The sequence below is a fragment of the Neofelis nebulosa genome, chromosome 12, assembly GCF_028018385.1.
Source record: "Neofelis nebulosa isolate mNeoNeb1 chromosome 12, mNeoNeb1.pri, whole genome shotgun sequence".
Taxonomy (NCBI): Eukaryota; Metazoa; Chordata; class Mammalia; order Carnivora; family Felidae; genus Neofelis; species Neofelis nebulosa.
Window position 1 is genome coordinate 8,844,404 of NC_080793.1, and position 25,081 is coordinate 8,869,484.

At 52.2% G+C, this 25,081-nt stretch overlaps 2 protein-coding genes and 1 long non-coding RNA gene across 16 annotated transcripts in view; 1 reads left to right on the forward strand and 2 right to left on the reverse strand.

The window, feature by feature from the left end:
• GARNL3 (GTPase activating Rap/RanGAP domain like 3) overlaps positions 1-3,892 on the reverse strand; it is a 153,319-nt gene extending 149,427 nt beyond the window's left edge. The window contains exon 1 of one of the 3 annotated variants that reach the window (XM_058694069.1): positions 3,807-3,892. Coding sequence is in view for 1 of the 3 variants with exons in the window: in XM_058694067.1 (XP_058550050.1) it covers positions 3,169-3,260 (92 nt within the window). In the remaining 2 variants the exon portion in view is untranslated. Of the gene's footprint in view, positions 1-3,168; positions 3,359-3,655; positions 3,733-3,806 lie in introns of those variants that run through there. The other 2 variants (XM_058694068.1, XM_058694067.1) reach the window with 2 other exon arrangements.
• On the forward strand, positions 3,510-5,325 carry LOC131491323 (uncharacterized). Its single transcript, XR_009251397.1, has 3 exons — positions 3,510-4,094; positions 4,297-4,446; positions 4,940-5,325. It is a non-coding gene; the product is annotated as an uncharacterized LOC131491323 (long non-coding RNA).
• The window catches only part of RALGPS1 (Ral GEF with PH domain and SH3 binding motif 1), a 315,600-nt gene continuing 295,830 nt past the window's right edge, over positions 5,312-25,081 (reverse strand). For 10 of the 12 annotated variants that reach the window (XM_058694076.1, XM_058694081.1, XM_058694077.1 and 7 more), the window contains 6 exons: positions 19,629-19,712; positions 18,156-18,261; positions 17,089-17,181; positions 16,793-16,898; positions 13,923-14,014; positions 5,312-9,925 (listed from right to left, as the gene is read on the reverse strand). In XM_058694076.1, coding sequence (XP_058550059.1) covers positions 9,896-9,925; positions 13,923-14,014; positions 16,793-16,898; positions 17,089-17,181; positions 18,156-18,261; positions 19,629-19,712 — 511 coding nt within the window. In that variant the 3' untranslated portion in view covers positions 5,312-9,895. The remainder of the gene's footprint in view (positions 9,926-13,922; positions 14,015-16,792; positions 16,899-17,088; positions 17,182-18,155; positions 18,262-19,628; positions 19,713-25,081) is intronic. The other 2 variants (XM_058694080.1, XM_058694084.1) reach the window with 1 other exon arrangement.

A 25,081-nucleotide genomic window follows, 5' to 3' on the forward strand; every position in this document is an offset into this window, starting at 1 on the left:
CTGGTGGTCTGTCAGAATCACCTGCAGAGCCTTCTAAGCACCTCCACACCCCATCACCACCCTGAACTTTCTGGAACAATAGGCCTGCTATAGGGACCCACACACTCATGTGGTTAAGATATATCACAGGTGATGTTTCTTCCCACGGCCCTAATTGTCCATTCTGTCAACCCAATACAAGCCAGCTGTTAACAGTTTCCCTTAAAAGTGACATAATTGGATTAATGAATCAAAGAGGAATTTTGAGAGGAGAGAGAGAGAGAGAGAGAGAGAGAGAGAGAGAGAGAGAGAGAGAGAGAGAGAAAGGGAGAATATCTCAAGCGGGCTCCATGCTCAGTGCGGAGCCGGAGTTGGGGCTCAATCCCATGACTCTGGGATCATGACCTGAGCTGAAATCAAGAGTCAGAAGCTCAACCGACCGAGCCACCCAGGCGCCCCGCCGAGCAATATTTTTTTAAGCAACAAAAATAAGAGAAATTGTAGATGAGCATCTGTTTCAAGTTAGCAAATTATTTTCTAATTAAGCATACACAGGAGGAATAAATATATTTGACTAAATTTTTTAAAATAACAAAAACTTTATCAAAAAACATCATGAAGTTAAAAGGCAAATAATGAACCGCAAAAAATGTGCTACATATTTGACCAAAAAATTTCCTTAATAACGTGCTTCAATAAGGAAAAGATAAACATTCCAAAGGAAAATAGACAAAGTGCATGCAAATGTATTTCATTTTAAAAAGAAATACAAATTATACATAAATATGAGAAAAAAAGTTTCACCTCGCTACCACACAAATAAATTCAAATTAAAAGCAGGGGCCACTTTATAGATGATAATGCCTCGCATTGTGGGTGGGAAAAACAGGCACACATACATGGTTTTGGGAGAACTGTTAAATGGCACGACTTTCTGGTGGGCAATTTGACATTATGCTTCAGAAGCCTTGAAAACATCCCTTTCCTTGGATCCAGTCATTTCCATCACTTCTATAAACTTACCTTAAGGAAATGATTACCTTTTTATGCACAGACTAATGCACATGGATTCACTGTGTCCTTAGTAAGAGTGAAAAACTGGTAAAACACTGCACGCGTGATAATAAAAAAAAAATGGGCTAAATGAATTGTACTGCAACAAACATAAGTTATTTTTACAATCAGAAAACTGGTAATCACTATTTCTAAGGTTGACCCGATATTGTCATAGAGTGTTAAATAGAGAAGAAAACCTCTGAAGAAATCATGTAGACTTTCAGGTGTGAGGTCATGAAGACGAGGGGCTGGGTGGTAAAAGTGAGAAGTCAGAGGGAGAGAAAAATATTCTAAACGGGCACTGTCCAATGGCATAGACGTTAGTCACATGTGGCTACTTAATTCAAATCAATGAAAGTCAAGTAAAACTTAAAACTCAGTTCCTTAGTTGCACTAGCCATATTTCAAGTGCTCAGTAGTCACAGGTAGCCAGTGGCTGCAGTATCCGACCACACAGATCACAGAATGTTCCCATCGTTGCAGAAAGTTCTGTTGGACAGCGCTGACCTAAATGTTCTACCTCAGGCCTGGATCCAGCTTTCGGCTCATCTCTTCAGCCTCATCTTTTGGCACATTTTTTTCCCTTCGTGTTCCAACAGCAAGTGTAAGCACCAGAAGGACAGAAAGCGATTTGCCTGGTTCTCCCAGACTAGTGGGGGAGACTTGTTATCCAGGTAATTACACACAGCGTTTGCGGGATAGCAGAGAGATTACACAGATTACTGATACAGCACAGAGCTCAGCCTGGGATTCAGGGAAGACTTCCCAGAGCAGGAGGGGACAGGCGTTACCCAAAGAGTAAAAAAAGACTCTTCTAAGTAGACCAAAGAGCATGAGTAAAGGCACTGATGAGAGAAACGCACTGCATAGGGAACGAATGACCCGCTGGTCAGGCATTTATTCATTCAATAGATAGTAAGTGTCTGTGATGGGCCAGGCCTGAGGCAGGCTCTGGGGACAGAGCAGTGAACACGACTGCCATGGTCCCTATCCTCATGACGCTCACACTCGCCTGGGGGGAGGGGGAGGGGGCAGGCTGTGCCAGGGCCTCCCACCTCACATGAAGGATCCTGGCTTGTCAGCCTAGCTGCTGATTCTTCTTTTCCGCCTCCGTGGGGACCGGAGTCCCACCACGTATCTTTCTTCATGTCCCCCCACCCCAGCCCCATCACTGCTGTGGGAGACAGTTCTGGAGAGGGGGTCTTGGTTAGACCCCTCCAGCAGCCAGTGAGGATGTGGATCTGAGAGGTGGAAGGATAAAGTCTAGTTGGGAGGCTACTGGAGTCATCTAGAAGAGGCGGGGGGGGGGGGGGCGCCGGAAAAGGGCAGGGCCGGCTTCAGCGAGGCTGGAGCGGGAGAAGGCGCTCCGAGTTAAGAAAATGCCCGCCGAGGGAATGAGTCTGGCAGAGCAGAGCGGGTGGAAGGCGTGTCAGTGGAGCAAGGGTCCAGGCAGGAGAAGGAACGGAACAGGACAGTTACAGGAGAGTTCCCCAGGCCAAACAAGGGAGGGGTCGGGACGGCTCCCCCTGTAGAGGAAAGGCGTCGGCGGCGGGTCAGAGGGGCACCAGGGGGCCGGGCGTGTTGGGGGCCACACCGCACGAGGATGGGCGGGGCTGTGAGGCAGCAGGTGTGCGTTACCTACAGAGCCAGGCTGGGGAGGCTGGGGCTGGCCTGGGTCCTGGGGCAGCGCAGAGAGGCTCCCGCAGGAGGGAGACCTCCCCGGGACTTCAGGGGACTATCTCCCAACCTTGTCCTTGAGCATTTTATAAGAGGCGGCACGGCACATTCTCCACAGCCCGAATTCCGCCCGGAGCCCGGCTCTGCTCGGGGCCTGCCTCAGCACCGACGCTTGGGGGGCGTCTCGTCGGGTCTGGATTTCAGACGCTCGCTGGTTCTTCTCTGGGGCGACCCCCCTCCCGCACCTGCCGCTCGGGCGGCCCAGAACCCCCCGACCCCCGGCCGCTTGGCCCTGGCTCCTGGCCGGATCCCTTCAGACCACCCCCCCTCCCCAGCGACCCCTCCCCACACCAGGGTCTCGCAGCCCTCGGTCCCCCCCCAGGGTGCCCCCCACCCACCACGTGGCCCGGTCCCCGCTTCCGCCCTCCCGGCCGCACCCCTCCCCAGCCGCTGTACCTGGGGCTCTCAAAGCTGCACCCCCTGCGCCGCAGCGCCGCCCTCTTCTGCCGCAGAAGCGCAGCGGCCGCCCCGCCGGGCTCCGGCTCCATCGCCCCGGGCGGGGGCCGCGGGCTCGGGCGCACTCGGGTGGGCTCGGGCCTCGGCGGGGCTCGGCGGGACGCTCGGCTCGCACGCCGCAGCCCATGCCCCGCCCCGCGCGCCTCCGCCGGGCCCAGGCCCCGCCCCCGCCCCACCCCGAACTTCAGTCCAGCCCACTCCGTGACCGGCAGCCGGGTCCAGATCCCGCCCCGGCCCCGCCCCGAACTTCAGCCCCACCCACCCGAGCTCCCAAACCAGGCTTAGGTCCCGCCCCGCCCCCGCCCCGAACTTCAGCCCTGCTCTCCCCGCGCTCCTCAGCCGGGTCAACGTCCCGCCCCGGCCTCAAGCTCCAGCCACGCCCTTTCCACGGCGGCCCCACAGCGCCCCGGGTGCGGGCTCTCCTCACCTCCGTCGGGCCAACACGCCCAAAACGCTCACCCCGTCCTCAGCTCGGTCGGGCCCAAGGCCCCGCCCCTCCCGCTCCGTTCCCCTCAGCCCAGCCCCAGGCCCCGCCCACCTACTCCTGCGCTAAGTTCTCGCGTGGCCTTTGCCCTCACCCCGAGGGTCGGCTCCCTCGAGCGTCGTCCCTCCACACCTCAGTATCTCCAGGCCGTTTCTAGTAGCCGCGTCCCTCTGGGGGCCGCCCTTCCCTACACCCCCGCTCACCGGCACGGCCCCCCCTTTTCTCTCTAAAGTCTCGAGTCTGAGGGCCCGTTCACTCCTTCTGCCTTCAACCCTGTCCTGGGCGGGGCTCAGCCTGCGACACGGCCCCGCCCACGCCGGCGGCCCCGCCCACTCCGCCTCACCTGCGCTGGAGCTCCGGCCAACGCCCGCCAGGCGCAGGGGTAAGATACCTGTCCTCAAGGCTGAATAACCTTTCTACCGTAGTCTGCGTTAACTCGCGGATCTCCATCCTTTAAGTGGTGGTACTGCTGTCTCCTGGTGGCCGTTTGTGGCGCTTGACGGCAATGAGGATGAGGGGTTGGAATTTTGCAGGGGACGAGTTGTGGGTTCAAGTTTTGACTGGATGTGATGAACACTTTGCAGCTGTGTGACAACCCCCATACACCACCGTCCTCACCTCCTCTCCAAGTCAGATGCATCTGTCTCAGAGCCCTTGCGCACTGCACTGGGGCTGAGAGCAGCGACCCTACCTGGTAAAGTTGGAGGTCACTGTGCCGTCTAAATCACGAGGAGGTAAGCTCGGGGCCCCTCAGCAGTCAGGGCTTGTCGTGGCGAGGGAGGTGTGGCTATGCTGGGGTGGTGGAGCAGAGACTGAGGAGTGTGTGTGGGAGCCTGTGCTTGGAGAATCAGCCACTGCCGCTTTGGAAGCCACTAACTGGGAAACTGAGGCAGGCAGGGCTGGGGCTCCCATAATCAGTTTGGATCGTGTCACTGGCACACACTCCCTCATGACTTTCCTGCTGCTCTCACTGTAATGTCTGGACTCCTTTGCTGCTGCACATTCCAGCAGAGAAGCCAATCTGCGTGGAGAATGAAGGGGAGAAAGATGTAGGCGGCTTTCCACTTTTCCTTCCAACCCCCCCCTCCCCCCCGAGACCCCACTTTGGTCCTCCCACGTGTTTCCATGAGACAGGCTTGCAAGACAGCCCCCCTTTTCTTAAGCAAGCTACAGGGGGCTTCTGGTTTTTGCCTAATATCCTAAACTCCCCCTTATGTATCTTTTCAGACCTGGATCCCATTACCTCCCCAAAATCCTTCGCTCAGTGAGACTGGGTTGGCTGCTTTTCCCAACTTCATCCTGCTCCTTCTCCTTCTCCTTTTCCTTTCTGTCTTCCTGCCTCCCCCGTCCTCCATGTGTTCAGCAATCTCTGAAATGAATCCCCAAATGCCCCTGTCCCCTCCCCAGATCCTCCACCTTCCTCTCTCTGTGTGCCCAAAGCACTGACTCTGCCCTTTCCTGAGGGCACTGCTCCCATGTCATTCACGTTCTAGTAACCTCCGAGCAGGGCTCTGAGTGCCCCAGACCTCCTTCGTGTCTGTATCTGGCAACAGCAATGGTTTGCTAAGTGAATGCGCGTGATTAATAAATTGAGCAGTGTTCATTGGAAAACACATTTAATTTCAAAGTAAACAAAGATGTTTGTACATTAAAGTATTTAATTAGTGAAACAATTATTATCAGTGTAACAAGCTGAAAAATACAGCAACTTGATACAAGACTGAGGTAACAAAATACTTCACCAAAAATCTAAAGAATCCCACAGGGGGCTGATGTTCAGTGGTTATTGCGGGTGAGACAATTCACAAGAATTAGAGAATGTCCTTACACAACTGCATGCAGGGGTTCCGCTGGGGGGAAAGAAAAGAAAAAAGACAGCCCAGGAGAGTGCAACAGATTTAACAAGAAACGAATTAAAATGTAGAAACTGATTTTCAACTTACTTTGCAGGATACATAAGAAATTGAAAACTACTCTCTACGCAACATTTTGAATGCTAATTGAAAAACCATGCATTTTGGCACGAAATTTATTAAAGATCATACCATACTAATAAATTAATTGCTAATATTTCATTACTGAATGGTCACAGTCGTTCAGAAATGAAAAAGAGAGATTAATGATTAGAGAACAGACAGATGACCCATCACGTTGCTGCTGCAAAAAGGGGTTTGGGGGCTGCACACAGTATACACACACTTGTGCGACACGGGACTCCAGCGTGGTCCGTGGTACAAGTTCTCAACGCCCGAAAAATGCAGCTCTCGCTCATGCTGTACTTGCATCTAACCATGAAATTTATAAACCCAAAAGCCTCTGAAGTAAATACCGTGAATATTCCGACCCTTCTCTCTCATTCCACCTCAAGAGTCCTCGGCATGCCCAACCATAGCCCTGTGCCTGGGTGTTCTGCACCGACCAGCCTCTAGGACGACGACTCCATCTAGTTCTCGTTGCAAATGAACTCGCAGAGCAAGAGGCTGTCCAGTCCGTTGAGCATTTTGAAACCTTTCTGGAGGAATCTGCGCAGGGTTTTTAACCCAGTGTTAGGAGACAGGCAGGGTCTTGCCAGAGGAGATGCCATGTCAAGGATTATTTGTTCGTTGAGTGGTCAGCTCCGCGAGGGCAAGGATTGGGTCTGCTTGTTCTCAGCCATTTACAGTATATCCCTGGTAGATCCTGGCACACAGGAAGCACTCACTAGAGATGTGAGTGAATGAATGAATGAATGAATGAGTGGTTTTGTGCAGAGAATGTTATTTCAAAGAGATTCTTGTAGTTTTTTTTTTTCTTTTTAATATATGAAATCACCCAACATGTCAGTACGATGTAGGGCTGATTGAAGTCATTTATGAAGTCACACAAAATAAGTTAGATTATGTTTTTAGCAATGTTCACCTTGTTATAAGCATCAGCAATGTGGGTGTAGAGCTGTAGACCCCACCTGTGGAATGAAATCAGACCTCCCTTGCGAAAGGCTTCCCATTTTCATGGATTGTTTTCCACCCGTAAAATGGCATCCTGAAAGATACACATCTTGGGCTTGGGAGGTGGGAGAGGAAGATAATGAAAGAAATACTGGCCATCTTGGTAAGGAAAATAATGCTTTATAAATTCAGTTGGCAAGAGAGTGGGTTCTTTCCTAAACAGAATGCCTTCAAGTATCTTCCGCTTTCGGTTCCACAAATGGGTGATGTATGGGCTTCTTCAGGGAAAGAAAGGGAGGCCACACTCTCTCACTGGGCACACAGAATATTATGTCTACTGCTCTCCACTGAATCAATCCTCCGTGAAGCATTTCAGTTGTTAGAATGCACTTGGCCGACCTTGAGTTATAAGACACATTCCAACCGAGAGGGGCGAAAAGTATTCCCAGGGAGAGGTAGATGAGCTGTTCTTGGGGCATTGTAATGCTACCAACTACCTATTCCACAATTTGTAGAAAGCATTCTGCAATTTTCATTCTGGGGTGCCATGATCTATTTGCTAAAAAAAAAAAAAACCCAAAAAACTCAGCACATGCATGTAAGACATATCACCTTCAATGGTTTCACAAACATTTGTGCATTATGGACAGTCAAGAAGCAAAAACTAGAAACGTTTCCCTCCAGGGTGAGAATCCACCCGTGGATTTCTTCCTTTTGAGGTTTGTGCCTGGTCTCTTCTGTCCCAGCCTGAGGACCTCCTCACCTGCTGCTTGAGAGACAAACCAATGCTGAGAAGACAATCTGCACTTACGTGTTTGGCCCCTGTGTCCCTGCTGGGAGAGCCCGGGCACCTTTCAGCCCGTCTCCAGGACTTTTCTGGTATGTTCAAGGTTCTTACCAGTTCTGAAGGCCTTTGCCAACAAGGTCGAAGCAGATTCTTCAAGAATCCAAGCTAAGAATGTTTCTAGGAGGGGATGTGGGATCCGTCTCAATGGGTGAGAAGACATTTGGAAAACAATTACAATTGTGCTACTTCAAATTCAGCTCAGAAGGAAACATTTGTGAGAGAGGAAGACATTTTATAAAGCGCAGAAAATGATCTGATTCAGTGGAGCCTGAAATTCTGAGTGTTTTGGATTGACATCTGTAGCATTTCATGTGAGAAGAGCCAGGACAGTTGAACAGTGGAGAAACCCAAGGAAAGTCCGTGGCTGATTTTCCAGTCTTAACGCTTCCATCCAAACTTAAGACTTAAAAAATATTAACCGGTAGAAGCAGGTTCAATGTAGGCTAAAGCGTTGACCTGAATGGTCCTAGTGAGAGGTGTTGGAGTGTTTGGTGTTTTCTTTCAGCCTCTAGATGCTAATCTGAGTAGTCATTGGTATGAATTAGGTGTGCGCATCCGGACCCCGTCTGCGTGCCGGTGGGCGGAGCGCTCACAGCTAAGGTTGGACGGCACCAACGTTACCATCTGGAGTCTCTCCCGGCACAGAAGTATTCAAGACTCTGCTCCAAAGAAGGGCTAGTTACTGAGCACACTAAGGCTCAACCAAAAATAAGACACTGATGGCAACTACTTTCCTCACCGATTCATTAGAATTTTCAGAAAAGTTGTCACCATTTGGTCAAAAGACAGTGGTGGGTCCTTTGGTAGTTTTTAAATTTACCAACACTGTTTACTGGGTAAGATGGTGTTTTGAAGCATCTCGCCCAGAAACTCTTAAGGGTGGTTTGATGTCTGGTCAGTGTGAGCTCTGAAACCATGATAGCAACGAGGACCCAGGGAATTCAGAAAACCATTTCAGGGTTTCCTTCTCAGAATTTGGACACCCAGATTAGGGAAGGGGAGAGAGAAGCTCTGGTGATAAAGCTACTGTAAATAAAGCTAACTTTTATTCATTATTTTGAATAAAAATGTATTTGTGCAAAATAAAAGTCACTAAAAAGACAAACAGTGACATAAAAGGACATTGTTCATGTGAAGAGCTCTTAACTGAATGCAGAGCTGGGACCATTCACTCCCCAGGGCTTTGCTCTCTGGTCACCATAATCATCGACAATTGTGCCCTTGGACTTGGATGTGGAGAACTTGCTGGTGACTGCGTTTGGGGGGGCAAGATTGGGGGGGAGCTTAAGGCCTCAGTGTCACTCAGCTCCCCAGTGCAACCAGGAATCCCAGCGGGCCCCGCCCTGGCAGTATGATGGGAGCAAAGCCTTGGCCTGCGGGGAGAGGCTGGTGCACAGGGGCTTCTGCGCAGCCGTTCTCTGTGAGCATGGCGGCCTCCGAGTGCTTCTGAGGAAGCTGGGAGAAAGTGTCACAATTTCCCCCTCTGGCATGGTCCAGGGGTGAGAAGACAAGGGCTTTCAGACCCTGCAGGAGAGGGGTGGGAGGAAGCGAGCAGGCCAGCCCAGTCCACAGTCCTAAAGCCGGGTCCTGTCTCAGAAGAGCCAACAGCAACAAGGCCGGGAGGGGACCCGGGGGCCCAGACAGCAGGCCTTCCAGATGAATAGCACCCATAGGAACAGAAAACAAGACACAATTTAAGGCATTGTTTGTTTACAGTAAAAGAATGCAAGGGACCCTTAACATAGGAATCTGGGCTCTCACTCTGACCTTCCTCGGTGGACAAGGCTATCACGTAAGGTGAAAGCAGGGCCTCAAAGCGAATGAAGGGTGTGATGTCACACGTCTTGTGCCAAAATGCATGTTTCTTGAAGAGTTCACACTCACTCGCACACGTACACGGCACACACACGCAGAGGACGCTTGGGGGGTTGTACAAAATCTGAGGCAGCCCTGTGGGCGAGCGACCCCGTGCACTTGGGGTATAAAAAGCCAACTCCATAGTCTGTTCCTTCTCTCTGGCCCCTCATGCAGGTGAACTCTGTCCACTCTTGTCCGGGAGGAAGCACGGGGGACCCAACGTGGGCCGGATGCTCTCTGATCGAAGCAGCAGTTGGTGGACGGACGAGGGCCCAGAGAGGGAGGGTGGGGTGCACAGTCTGGGGCCCAGCCACGGCCCTGCGGGGTGGCGCTGAAGAATGAGTGTCATGAGAGTCGCTGGGGATTGGTGTAGGTGGACGCTGCACTGGCAGAGCCCGCTGGACCGTGAGGCCGCAGGCCGAGTCCCCGTGAGTCCGGCTGTGAGTCACCCAGCACCCTGGCCAAAAGCCTGTGCCCAGGACATGCACTTAGCCACCAGTCCCAGGCTGGGCTTCCAGAAGCCTCTGAAGTCACGCCAAGTCCTGCAGAGACTTATTCAAATGACATAAGGTTTGCAGGTACCTAGAAGAGAAAGCTCACCTCTTGTCAAAGTTCCAACCTTTTGGAAGGGGACAGGGGGTGCCCCTAAGGGAAGGGATCAGGTCCTTCCCAGTTAGTCTGTGAATGAGCAGGTCAGGTGGGGAAGAGGGCCTGGCAGGAATAATGGCCACTGTTTGTTAAGTGGCCACTGTGTACCAGGCGCTTAACATCAACACGCCCCTCCAGTCTTCACAGCACCCCTTGAGGCAGGTTCTGGAAGTGTCCCCATTACACAAATGAGGGCCCTGAGGCTTAGAGAGGGAAAGCCCACAGCGAGTAAACGACAGGCTAAGGCACCAGAGCCCCTGCTCTCAATCACTATCCTGGCATCAAAATAAAACTTTGCTTGGAGCCGAGAGGAGACAAATCCTGCAGGAATGGGCGTATGCCTCTGGAAGGGACAGCAGCGGGCCGGTGTGGGTCGTGAGGGCACGGCAGGAATTGACAAGTGGAAGCACCAGGAGGAGTAGTCGGGATGCCGGGACCCCAAGACCTTCCCATGGCTGTGTCCCCAGAACACCATCCCAGCTCCCTTTGCTGGGGAGACCACCAGCTCAAGGTCAGGGTGTTTCCCTGTCCCTTCAAATCCGCCCCCAGCCCCAGGCCCCCCAACCTAGCAACTGCCACGGGGTTCCAGGAAATTTGAGGAGAAGCAATTTCATCAAAAACAAATCCATCTTGGTATCAATTTGGTCAAAGTGATGAATTGGAAAAAAATGCATCTCCCTGCACCAGAAGAGAGTTATAAGAACGGTCACAGCAGCACTGTTCAAAATAGCAAAAAGCAGGAAATCATCCCTGGGATCACTGCCAGCAGAATTAATAAAAAAAAATATCAGTACAAATAAATGAATGACAGCAACACACATTGACACAGAGGAATCTCAGGAATACACTGTAGGAGAAGAGCAAGTCACAGAAGAAAATACCTAGTTACGGTTCTATTTATAAAAATGTTTTAAAAAATGTAACCCAGACAATACGTTGAGGAATCAAATACACGTGCCAGCATTTTAAAGACACAGTAAATAAATCGGCAAGTGGTTATGGGGTGCAGGCAGACAGAAAGGAGACTGAAGTAGGAGAAGGCCCCTGGGCGAGGGAAGTGTTCCGAGGCCCCAGGAGGTCCTGCCTTTAGGTTGGCTGGGTAGGCAGGTACTTGGGTGCTTGTTGTATAGCTGTGGTTTACACCTTACACATATGTTACAAGTCAGGTGTAAGTGTATTCAGTGTCAGTACAAACAATTTTAAGAAACGCAAGGCCACAAAAGAGAAAACCAATTTTAGTCACTGAGCTCTCCCATGGGAGTAGATGCCTTTCTGTGATGGCTTTCACTGGAGCCTCCTGGACGCCATCACACGGATGTGCTGGGCGTCACTGAATCCTCTGCTGTGGAGTATTTAGCTGTTGCCAATTTTTTATGATCACAGCATAGAGCGGGGATATGAGGTTGAAAGTAAACTCAAAATAAAAAAGTAGAAGAAAATAAAAGATCCCCATCCCCTAGGTCTAAAAATTGGACAAAAATACTTAAAAGTTGCAAAACCTTTTGCCACGTCACACTGCATTTGCCATACACGAAATCCTGTTTGTCCTTTTAACCAAACACCTGCTCTGCCAAATGGGTTGGACCCAGTTCCCTGCTATCTGCCCTGGAGTCGCTGCCATCCTCAGAGGTGTCCCCTCCCCGGCCCACAGAAGGGACAATGGGCTCTTGCTCGGGGCGAGCATCTTGGCTCCCACTGAGGTGCCTAAGCCGTTGCCACCGGGCAGATGCCAAGGCCGGGTTTCTCTCCCCTGCCCCGCCCTCCTGGTGGCCCACCTCCGGGCAGGCAGTCCCTGGCCACCACGGCCTCTTGCTCACAGGTCACAGGGCCACGTGTGCGTGGCAGGTGAGCTCCCGTGCTCTGTTCTCTTAGGATGGCACTCGGGAGCTCACAAGGGGCCCCAGACACACACGGTGTGACTAGTTTGGAAAAGGTCAGGGTGCTCGTCCTCTCTTCATGTGACCTGAGGCCTTGTTCACTGGGGGTCACCTTCAGGTGACTACCAAAAAAAAAACACAAAAAAACCCAAAAAAAACCCTGGCCTTCCCATCGTGGAGACAAGCCATTACATTTGTTTAATGTAAAAAAATATACATAAGCACTCCAGATACCACGGAATTCTGGTTTCTTGTATATCATTTTAGAAATTTTATATGCAGACACAAACATACATATTATACATATGTTTATGTATTTTAATACAAATAAGATCGTCCTTGCATGTTTTACACTTCGCTTAAATTTTTTTTTTTTTTTTTTTTTTTTTTTACGTAATCTCTACGCCTCACCTGGGGCTCGAACTCATGACCCCGAGATCAAGAGTCTGTTCTATGGATTGAGCCAGCCAGGTGCCCCCGTACTTTGCCTTTTACTTCCGTCTTGGAGCCCCTTTCAGGGTATCACACGCACAGATCTGCTTCCCTCCTTCTAATTGCTATCAGGTGGTGGACAATAGGGATTTATTGCCGGTCACAGAGGTTTCCAGTTCTATCAAGGACAATGCTGCAGTGAACATTCTTACCCACACACATGTGTGAGTGTATCAGTGGGGCAAATTCCCAGCAGGCAGATAGGTGAGTTGGGGGACTCAAATGCAATTTATTTTGAGCTTTCCTCGAAGTGGAAAGTTTTCCCCTTGTCGGTCTTTCCTACTGTTTTAGTTTGTCGAGAACTTTCTGCTAATTCTGCTTTCTCGCTTCCCATCATCTATAATCTGACCAGCTTGTCGCATATGTTCTATCTCACGTTACAGATGAAAATCCCGAAGGGGACCCAACTGAGACCTCCTTCTGGTTTTCGAGAAAACTGTGCTGTCACCAGCATCCTCCTGGACCCAAATGCCTGGCGTGAAATAGCCTTTCCTGGCCCCCAACCCACCCCAGACCTCAGAGCTGGTGCCTCCCAGCTGCTACCCACCGGAAGCTGCCACAGCCCACTCCACACTCTGGTGCTTGCTCTGTCCCCACACTGAGAGGCATCCACTCCCCAGTGCCCTCTTCTGGCCGATCCCTGGGGAGCACGGAGAGGGAGGCCTCCGGGCAGGAGTACCAATCCTGCCACCAGCGGCCAAATGCTGCCCACTGACTCCTGGGGGCAGGAAGCCCCAGCCTGCCCCTTCGGGTGCTGAGGGTTGGGGAGCCAGGCCTCCCAGAAGCCTGACAGCTGAGGCTGTGCTTCCAGACCTTTAGTTCAACTGCAGGAAGCTGAGCAAGCCGGGGGCCCTCTGGGAAGTGCGAGGCAGGATAGCTCAGGCAGAGAGTATAGACTTTGGTGTCAGGCAGACCCGGGTTAGATCTTGCTAACTGTGGGACCTTAAACGAGTATCTGCCACTTGCTGAGCCTCAGTGTCCTCAGCATAAAATGGAGACAGTAAGAGAACCTACCTCAACGAGTGCTGGAAGGATTTGGGTCAAATCCTGCAGGTAAAGCATTTCCCATAATGCCTGGTCCTGGGCGGGGAGCAGACCAGAGGCCCCCTGGCTCCAATACATTGAGCAGCGGCCATGGTTAGCTCTCAGTATTAGCTAATGTTATTATTCCTAAGGGCTGTGGGGCAGGGAGGCCCTTTCATCAGTCTGGAGTATTCCCATGAATCAACTTTTGTGAGGGGGATGGTCTAAATAGATGCTATATCGTGATCCTTGGGGCGACATCACCCCTGCCACCTAACTGTGCCCAATGGATGTTTCCCACTTCCTTTAGTGGGAAAGACACAGGGACCAGATTCAAAGTTCTGGTCTGGAGCCAGGCTTAGTCCTAAGCTGAGCAGATGGTGCCCTGTCTCACAGAAAAAGGCTTTTCAAAAGAGGGTGTCTGGGAGCAGCGCTAACAGGCCCTGAGGGAAGGAGGGAGCTCTTATTTTCTATGGACCCTTAGTCCCAAGGGTGGGAAAGGATATTTCATGTGACAAGCAGGGTTTTGGTGACTTTACCTGAGGCCTGTTGCTTTTACATGCATCATCCAAATGCTTGTGCCACAGTATTGCATGAAACCGGGAACCAGTCTGGAACTTGTAAACATTGCCTGACGGGCAGAGAAACTATTGGTTAGGAAGAGGGAGGGCACCTGGGAGGGTCTGCCCGTGGCTAGGGCATGAAGATAAACGTGAACATAGGTTAACTAAACCAAGGAAGGTCAGGAGCAGCCCAGGGCAAGCTTGAGGCTGGCAGAGGCAGAACTTCTGGTGCCCCTGGGCTCTCTCTCTGGACCAGGGCTCTTAACCATTTTGGGGGTCACGGTGCATTTGGCTCTGGTGAAGTCTGTGGCCCCTTCTCAGGATAATGCTTTCAAATGCATAAAAGAAAATACAAAGGATATCAATACCACTGGAACACAGTTATCAAACTACCAAACAACGTGAGTGACACAGATATACCTGGGTTTCTCTATTAACCCACCGATAACAAGACCCAGGGGCAGGTCTGACACGGTACTGTAATTCCAGAGAGATGAGTAGAAATGCCACTCTGAGAAATCTGCAATAATATGTGATAGGAAAACATCTGTGGTTTTTCTTGCAGACAAAATCACAGGTGTTGTGAACGTTCTTGTAGTTTAATGCTCGTAAATAAAGGCGTGAGAGGCCACAGAAAACCAAGATGTAATTTTTTCCCCACTCAAGTTCACAGATCCTTTGGATTTATCCACAGACCCTGGCCACCCTCTGTGTCATACTGCCCTCTGCTTGGGGACAGTGCTTTCCTGGGGGCTAAGGCCCAAGAGTGGCCTGTGGTCCCTGTGGCCATATGGTCCTTAAGTCAGGCTCATGTAGGCACACAGCCTTTACTTCCTCAAGAAACCTCTTCTAATCCAGGCCCAGAGCCTTGAGGAAGAAATTCCCGTGGTAACCAGCCTGGGATGCCCTCTGATGTGTGTCTAACTGTGTGTGGATTCAGTTGCTCAGACCTGGAGCAGAGAACTTGGCTCCTCTCTCCTCCGCCCCCTGGGCCCCTTGAGGTTGGTGCTCCTTTACTGCCCAGCTAATGACATTAGAACCCTGCCAGTCACGGGGTGGTCTGTCTCCTGCAGCAGCTGTTACCTGGGAGCTTGTTAGATATACAGAAGCTTGGCCTCCACCCCAGATCCGCTGAGTCCAAATCTGAATTTTAACAAGATCCTCAGGTGCTTTTTAAGTACACGAACTTTGCACTAGAACATTCCTGTGAGGATGTAAAGATGCTCGGAGACTTTATAATCCCAGCGACTTTGCCTGGCTAGAACCCAACACCCAGGCATTTCAGGGTTTTGTCATGTGACGTGCACCACCAGGAAGATTAGCATGGCCCATTCTGGTTTTTTTGTTTTGTTTTTGTTTTTTTTTGAGTATAGTCGACACAAAATGGTACATTAGTTTAAGCTGTACAACAAAGCGCTTCAACGAGTTTATACATTATGCTGTGCTCAGCACAGTGTAGTTATTAGCTATCACCACACAACACTATTAAAATATCATCGACTATATTCCTTATGTTGTGCCTTTTATTCCTGTGACTCATTCATTCCGTAACTGGAAGCCTGTGTCTCCCACTCCCCTTCACCCATTTTGACAACCCCTTACCCCTCTCTCCCCTCTGGCACCCATCAGTTCATCCTCTGTATTTATAGGTCTGATTCTGCTTTTTTTCCTTCTAGATTCCACATATGAGTGAAATCATATGGTATTTGTCTTTCTCAGTCTGATTTATTTCACTTAGCATAATACTCTTTCGGTCCATCCATGTTGTCACAAATGGCATGATCTCATCCTTTTTTATGGCTGCATAATATTTTTCTGGTGTGTGTGTGTGTGTGTGTGTGTGTGTGTGTGTGTGTGTGTGTGTGGTGTGTGTGTGTGTGTGTAAGACACCTTCTTTATCCATTCATCTATCAAAGGACACTTAGGTTGCTTCCATATCTTGGCTATTGTAAATAATGCAATAAACTTTAAACATAGGGGTGAATTTCTTTTTGAATTAGTGTCTTCATTTTCTTTGGGTAAATACCCAGCAATGGAATTATTGGATCATATGTATTTCTATTTTTAATTTTTTGAGGAACCTCCATACTGTTTTCCACAGTGGCTGTACCCTTTCACATTCCCATCAGCAGTGCACAAATGTTCCCTTTTCTCCACATCCTTGCCAATACTGGTTATTTCTTGTCTTTTTTATTTTAGCCATTTGACTGGTGTGAGGTGATATCTCATTGTGGTTCTGATTTCCGTTTCCTTCAGAGCGTGGCCTATTCTGAATGTCCAGTGCAGACAGCGCTCCTGGACAAGATGGTGCCCAGAACCTCTCCTTCTACCCGACATGGTCATGGAGGAGGGGTGGAACCAGGAGGGAAATGGAAGATGGCCAGACAAGGTAAAGCTGGGGCTTTTGTAAAAAGGCTCTTCTCAGATTTGGCCTTGTACTAGGATATTGTGAGAGTCTCACAGCACAGGTGATGTCAGGGGCATCCCTGAAATCTCCCAAGACCTGAGACCCTCCCAGCCACGTGGTCCCTGCCTCATGCAGGGTTATATTATTTATTCCAAGACCCCGAGGCCACAGCTCCAAAGGTGATGGGCCCCAGTAGCCACAGGTGAGGCCACAAAAGGGTTCCTGGAGCCACATGCCATGCCCACTGCTTACTGAACACACTGACCGCGATCTAAGCAGTTTTTTCATGGACTAGTGAGGGGACCCTCTGATCACAACCTAAAGCAAAGGGAAAGCAGCAGCCCCCAAAGTTCCTACTGTTTCAAAATGTACATTTAGTAGGAGAGGAAAACAGGGTAGAGAGAAATGGTGGGCACCTGGCGCTGGGCCCGCTGCCTACCTTTGTCAGGGTTATTCAGCTGGAAGATATCGGGGTGCTCGGGGTCGTCAGGAAGCTGCACCATCCAGCCCACAACGGAGACCTTTTTGCCGGGTGTGGATTTATACTGGGGAAGAACAACAGCGTAACCAGGAGGCCCATGCCCTCCATTCCCCCACATCGTCTCCCCCAGGAAGGCTGGGGGGCCCGGCGAGGTTCCTTCCCACCCCTGCCACCTCCCCTGCCTCCCTCCGCCCCTCCTCTGCAGGTCATACTACATGAAGTCCCAGCATGGAAAGTCCTTTCATGGGACTTACGTGTTTTCTGTCCGTGCCCCGCAAGGACTTGGCTCCATAGTACAGGAGGGTGGATCCCGAGAGGATGACCCAGTACCTGGTCCACGAGGAAAGCTACAGAGGAAGGGGAGGCAGAGTGACACCCCAGCAAGTAGTGGGGAAGTCCCCCCTCCCTGTCTGATTACAGACCCAGCCCCGTGGGTGGAAGGGTGCTCCCCTCCCCCCCCCCCCCCACCTCAAGCCAATGCCAGTGCTGGCCTCACCTCCTCACCTCTTCCCTGGCCACTCACCCACTAATGTCACTTCCACCCAGGGCCTAGAGGAGGGAGACCCTCCTCATCCGTGCCTCCGAACTCCTCAGCCCTAAGCCCTACCTCCCCTCTCTGGCTCCTTTACTCAGAGAGCCTTTCGTTTCCTAGCTTAAGGCTTGTTAAGAGCCAAGGTTTAATTCCTACGTATTGAGGTAACTTGGGCCCAAGAATATTCTGGGGAAAAATATTTTTATTTTTTACTTTTAAAAAATTTTTATTTTTATTTTTAAATGTTTATTTACTTTTGAAGGGGGGAGGGGCAGAGAGAGGGAGACAGAGGGTCTGAAGCGGACTCCACGCTGACAGCAGAGAACACGATGTGGGGGCTCAAACTCAGAACTGTGAGATCATGACCTGAGCCGAAGTCGGACGCTTAACTGATAGAGCCACCCAAGCGCTCCAGGGAAAAACATTTTTAAAACCCAGACATGCTCAGCCATCGCCCAGCAGAACCATGATACCCGCACTGGGGTGCTCTGGCTGAGATGGAATGCCAATGCTGTGCTGACCCTCTCGAGGGCAGTACCAACCTAACTCCAGGGCTCTGCCAGCTTCCACTGGCCCTCATCATAGCCCTGGCTCACCGCACGCTCACTCTGTGCGCGGCCATGCATGTGACCTTCTTGCCGAATCCTCTAGGACACAGACACTATTTTATCCCAATTTACAGATATGGGAACTGAGGCCCTTGCCCACTCAGTGGCACAGCCAGGGCCGAAGCCCGGGGCCCTCACTGATGCCCCGGCTGCCTCCGGATGGAGGGCTGTCTGCACTTACCGCGGGCTTCCGTCCTTCCTTGAGCAGAGTTTTCCTCCTCAGAGGACCCTCCATGGTGGGCACGGCGGCTGAGCTCCCCAGCGTACAGATGCACGGGCCCGTGGGGCTGAGGGGAGACCACCAGTCAGACGCCGCCCTGCAGGAGCTGGGGTCAGGCACCCTCTCCCTCCCAGGTCCCCACTGCAGAGTCCCTGATCCTGCGCCAGGCCAGAAACTCAACGCTGTCAAGAAAAGGCCAGGGAGGGGCCCCTGAGGCCGAGGGCAGCTTGAAGGAAGAGGGGCCAGGGCAGCCACAGCCGCAAACTTTCACCTCCCTCGTCTTTCTGAGCCTGCAAGGCCCGAGGCTTGGTGACCGAGCTCCCTCTAACCCAGGCCCCAGCAGCACCCGCCACCCTGCCCTGAGCTCTGCGGTGGCTTCCTCCTGCCTTGCCCCTGTGCTCCCACCTTTGTCTGGGGCCTATGCAGCCCCTCCTTGTGTGGGCAGGAGCCTGGAGGAGCAGTGGGGGAGGTGGGGGTGGAGTGAGGAGCGGGGAGGAGGACAGCTGACCAGCCCTGCACCTTTGCCTCAGGGCTCCCTTCTCCCCCAGGGCCGCAGGGTTTCAGGCGCCACCTACAGGTGAAGGCTGCCAAGTGCAGCTCTGGCCAGGACCTGTGCCCTGGGCTTCACACATTGGGTAGCAGGTAGTGGCTTCACTCACTGGGCAGGCGCCTCCCATGGGCATCTCCCTCAACTTGGCGCCTTTCCTCAAGCTGCTTTTTCTCCACGTGCGTGTGAATGGAAAAGCCGTCCACCTGGCGGCTTGAACCAGGGACCTGGGGTGTTTCTCCACTTACCCCTCCACCCCTGCAACCTACTGAATCCCAAGGATGCCCTGATCCCAAGTCCTACATATGCCTGACTACCCCTCTCAGTCACCCTGCCCGCCCCCGCCCCCCCCCCCACCTTAGGCCAACTTGGCTCTTCCTTTGGACAACTGCCCAATGCTCTGCTCCGGCCTCCCTGCGGCCCCTCCTGCCTTCCTACTGCACCCTCTCCAGCTCTCCATGCCTCTGGCCAGGATGACCTGGTCTTGCCACAGTCTGTCACCTCCCCCCAACCCTGCTCGGCTCCACCTCTCCAACCTCATCTCCGCCCCTCCCCCTCTCATTTCTGACAACACTGACTCTCCTTCATTTGCTTCCGCTTGGGGCACTCTTATTATCCCTACACCTCCCCTCCCTGTATTTGCTTAATTCCTATCACTCTTCCAGTCGTTTCTCCAGAGAGCCCTTCCTTGCTCCATCCCACCTCCACTCTGGGACCATCAGTCATCCGGGATTATCCGTTAGGCCTGTTTCTCCTGTGGCAGCGGCCTCCCGGGCCAAGGCAGAGGCCACGTCTGTCCCATGAGCAACCTCTAGCACAGTGTGTGGCCTCCAACGAGCAGCCTAGAGCTGTTCGTCAAATAACTGAACACACGAATCAACGAATACCTGTAGACGCAGCTCCGGGTCCGGGGAGAATTCCGAACTGGAACGCGCCAGTTGGGCCCCAGGGTGGCATAGAGACGTCCCCTGCTTCAGAGGAAAAGGGTGGACTTTTAGCAACAGCCCGGAACAACCAGATACTCTGAGGAAGCGAGGGTATCTCGGACCCTGCGGTCATTAGCTCGGGAAGCTTCAACCCCAACTCTTCCCACACCTCCTCCGTCATGCTACAGGCACATCTGGGGCACATTTGGAGCCCCTAGAGCCTCCGTCAGGGCCAGTTCCCAAGGCTCCAGGTGATTCTTTCCTTAACTAATTAAATGTTCACCCCTCTTCCAGTGGCAGGGGGTGACTAAAATCAGGGCACACCCACTTACCCAATGTGAAGCTGACATATTTAACAGAAAAAAGCAGGAAAGCCCAAATGTTCCATGGCTAATCCAGCAAAAAGGGCGCACACAGCAACAGAATTGTGGGCAGTCTTGCACGTTGGGCCTGGGGGGGAGGGCCTGGAATCTCTCCATGGGCTACCCCTCTGGCTTCTCAGCTCCTCTCTCTCCTGGAGTCCCCAGCAGGGAGCCCTTGCAGAGGAAGGCGCAGTTTCCAGAGTAAGCAGGGAGCTTAACCTATTTGGGGGGAGGCTTCCATTTTTCTTCTCTTCGTCTTTTCCTCCTTCAGCAGAATGACTTCTTGTGTCCACTTGGTCCTCAACCTTCTCACCCCTGCAGCATGGTCTCTCCCGGGGCTGTAGCATTCCTTGCCCATTGGCTAAACAATGATGTAACCCAATTTATAGTCAGACAGGGTGGAGACTTCCTTTTCAAATATTCTCTTCTCTACTGCCCATCCTCGGTTGCCGCGTGCTGCCCCGCAGCTCTGGACACCTGGGGGTGGCGTGGGACATCATCATTCATTCCAGCAGGTGAGTCATACCATAAGTGAGCTCTGGTTCCTCCAAGAGAGGGTGGCGTTGTTCGCTGCCCCTCCATCCTCTGCTTGAGAAGGACCTGTTCTTGAGGAGCATCTTGGGTCTGCTGTGCAGAGGCCCAAGTTCAGGGCTCGTGGGAGTCTGAGGCCTTCTAGGCCAACTGCTCTGGGACCCTGCTCCTTCTGCCCAAAAGCTACTCCTCTTCAGGAGGTAAAGAGCCACAGCATGTGCTTGGCCCCTCAAGTCCTCAAATGCAATGGATCTCAGCCTTTCCCCACCACCCCTTGGTGACAGATGATGGTCAGAGGCTGACCCCGCCCCTGCCCCCGCCATGAACTGTGGCACAGAAGAGGCCCTGGCATGCCCAACTCCCAGCCCACAGACCGACGGTTTCCTCCCTCTCTTCCATTCAGAAAGAGGCTTGCAATGCAGTGAGTGAGCGACATTACAGGTCATGATGAATCTGCTCTCACTTATGAAAAGCTTCAGTACTTTCACCGTTACTGGGAACACTACTGCGTACCTCACAGCTGGGTGTGGCACCGTGACATGTTACCACCCCGCGCTTAAGTGGACTGCTGGGAGGGCTCGCTATGGGCTACCTCCAGGGTTGCTTTCCTCCACAGCCACCACCAGAGATTTCTTATGAATTGGGGCAGAGTGTGACAGTGAACCTTTCTGCGATGACATTCCTTGTGCCAGGAAGACGTCTCCTCGCTTGATCTGGAACCCTGCTCTGAACCACCACCTGTCTGGAGTTGGAGATGGAGCCTCCCTTTCCAGAGCTGGGTCCTCTGGCCTCTTCTTCTCCACCTTTCATCTTGTGGGTCTTTTTGCCCTGGTACCCGAAGAAAATGTGTGATGACAGCAGGCTGTCCCCAGTGACTGGCAGTTCCACCAACAGGGGGGTGTGGCTGCCACTGCTACCTTCCCTCTGTCGTGCTCTCCTTTCTGAGACTGTCCATGGCTGCACACTCAATAGATGTCTGCAGGACTGACGCTTGTTGATGGAGACCCTTAAACCAACATCTTCCAACCAGCCTAGCCTTGTAAGCAACCTCTCTTCACATTCTTTCTAAGGGCGCGGGGTGCCCCCTGGTGCACTGGACTGGTGGGGGAGTGTGGGGGCACGGAGATCACTAGTGAGTGGGGGGCTCATATGTGCAAGGCTGTTACACTCACCATCTCACTGGAGCTTTGTTTAAGTTAAGCACATTATCTTCCCCAGAATAGGGAAACTGAGGCTCAATGATGTGAAGACACTTGACCGAGGCCTGAGCCTAATAAACCAGGACCGGACCCTGTTCTGTCTGGTTGTATAGCCCAAGCTCTTCCCACACCCTTCAGGGTCACAGGGAGGCCCAGATGTCACGTGTCGGGGCTCTGCCACAGGCACTGGCTCTGCGTGTGGAACTGGCACCATGTGGGTGGCTTCTGGGTGCTCTCCCAGAGGTACCCCTCCATGTAGGTCTCTGCCACAGCTCACACTGATCGGGCTTTGTCGGTGTCCATGAGACTGGACGGCCACAACAGTCTTAGGCCCTAGATCTCCTTGGGTAGGACCCTTCCCAGGCCCCTCGTCCCTTGGTCTCCGCACTGGAGTAAGCTTCTGGTGGTTTTGGCTGATGGGCACGGAAGGGCAACTGCTTACCACGAGACACGCCGCTCCTCCCAACTCTGTGAAGGGTGCTATTCCCACCGTGACTCAAGTGAGGAACCTGAGGCTCAAGGAAGTGAAGCCACTCATCCCACCCCACTGGCCTGTCATTAGGGATTTAGGGATGGAGACGCAAATATTAACAAAGGGAGTCTGGCTTTCTGGTATGAGTAGACAGCTTATGTCAGTCAAGCTCCTCCAAGTGGGGGAAGTCAGAGTCTGCTTCCCTGGAGCTTGGGGGAGTGACCCTGGCCTTGAAGGGCAGTGTAATGGTGAATTTTCTTCAAGGCCAGCTTTTAGAATAGTTAGGGTTGTGGTGGCCACCCTTCCTCCCAAGATGAGCCCCGTACGCTGGAGAGGGTGTTGTGATGGTTGGGTGATTCTGGTCAGGCCCAGGAGGGCTAAAATCAGCACGGAGGAGCTAGGGTCTTTAGCCATTGGAGCCAATCTGATCACTGCCCTGCTTTGCGAAGATTTGTTATTTTGGATGTTCAGGGACAGAAATGCAGAATGAGTGAGCATTGTATCTGGTGAGCTCAGAAATCAGGGAGTTTCTTGGACTGACATGGCTCCCACTCCAGAACCACAGACAACTTTCCTGGCATGATGCTGGAGCAGAATGTGGCTAAATGGAATGTATTCCAGGAAAGCCATTTTACAGTCTCCTCTGAGGGGTGGATCTTGGGTAGTGGTGGGGAGGAGGGATGCAGGAAGCAACCCTACTCACGGGAAGTCTGGTCTGGGGAAGATGTAGGATGACAGCCAAATAAAACACTTCAGTCCCAAGTGGTATGCAAGATGATGATGATGATGATGATGATGATGATGATGATGATAGTGATAAGGATGATGGTGATAATAAGGATGGGCTGATGAGGATGATGGGGATGATGGAGATGGTGGAATGATGGGATGATGGCGGTGATGGGGATGGTGGGGGTGATTGGGGATGATGGAGATGATCGAGGTGATGGGGATGGTGGGGGTGATGGGGATGGTGGGGGTGATGGAGATGATGGGAGTGATGGAGGTGATGGGGATGGTGGGGGTGATGGAGATGGTGGGGGTGATGGAGGTGATGGGGATGGTGGGGGTGATGGAGATGATGGGAGTGATGGAGGTGATGGGGATGGTGGGGGTGATGGAGATGATGGGAGTGATGGAGGTGATGGGGATGGTGGGGGTGATGGAGATGGTGGGAGTGATGGAGGTGATGGGGATGGTGGGGGTGATGGAGATGATCGGGGTGATGGGGATGGTGGGGGTGATGGAGATGATGGGAGTGATGGAGGTGATGGGGATGGTGGGGGTGATGGAGATGGTGGGAGTGATGGAGGTGATGGGGATGGTGGGGGTGATGGAGATGATCGGGGTGATGGGGATGGTGGGGGTGATGGAGATGATGGGAGTGATGGAGGTGATGGGGATGGTGGGGGTGATGGAGATGATGGGAGTGATGGAGGTGATGGGGATGGTGGGGGTGATGGAGATGATCGGGGTGATGGGGATGGTGGGGGTGATGGAGATGATGGGAGTGATGGAGGTGATGGGGATGGTGGGGGTGATGGAGATGATCAGGGTGATGGGGATGGTGGGGGTGATGGAGATGATGGGAGTGATGGAGGTGATGGGGATGGTGGGGGTGATGGAGATGATCGGGGTGATGGGGATGGTGGGGGTGATGGAGATGATCAGGGTGATGGGGATGGTGGGGGTGATGATGGGAGTGATGGGGGTGATGGGGATGGAGATGATGGGAGTGATGGGTGCTAGGCAATGTGCTAAGTGCTAAGCAGTATTTGTTCCTTATCTTGTCTAATCACACTGTGATTTTTCTGTCCTAACAATTAGGAACACTGTTAGGCAGCACTCTTCTTCTCCCCACCTTATAGATGAGGAATCTGAGGCTTGGAGAGATGGAGTAACTTGCCCAAGGTCACAGCACTAGGAAGAGGGAGAGCGGGTAGTGCTATTGAGGTAGAAGCAACCAGGGTCCCACTTGGGGCAACAGCATCATGAGAATTCAGATTAGCCAAGGCAGGTCTGAAAGGCCTCTCCTCCGCAATAGTTTTCTAGGTACACATTAGGTGGTATCGTGGGGATTAAATGTCCTAAAGCTGGTTTAGGAGGTTGGGGAACAGGAGAAGTCCTGGATCATAATTACACTGGGGCCTCAGTAATCTTATCTTAGCAGAAGTAGGCTTCTCTGCCCATTGTTCTGCCCCAAGCGCGCAGAGCCCCTTGAGGCAGGCATCTGCCTATGGAAGGGCCCAGGAGATGCTGTTCATCAACAGTGTCCACCCGCACCAGCGAACCCTTAACGGGAAGCCATCCCCTTAGGCCAGAGCTGGATCCACCCTCATCTGCAGAGAGGAAGCCGCCAGTCTGCGTTCTGCTGGGCCCTAGGACATCCCTTCTAGCCGTACTTGCTAAAGGCCTTTTACTGCCTATGAGTCACTCACTCACTCACTCACTCTTCTCTGGGCAATGTCCCTGATCTGAGTGGGTCCCTAGGAGCCATATCCATACTGCATGTTTATCTACTCGTACTGAGTGGATAAAACAACACCTGACCCAAGCCAGGCCAATCAGATTTTCTCTCATGACAACTCAGAACCAGATTTGAGACACGGAAAGTCAGGCTCTGTGGCTGGATGAAGGTATAACGTGTAAACCTGGGAGCTGTGAGGTGTCCGTCTTCCCCTCTGTGAGCTGAAAAGTCTAGAAATTGGTCTGCGGGGAGAGAGGGGACTGTGGCAGATGTGCATGGAGACGGATTGATACAAGACGGAGAGTCCTCCCATTTTCTAGGACCTGAGTCTGAGGGGTTGTAGGTACCGGGCAGAGAGGTCGTGGGCTCAAAGTTCTCAGCTA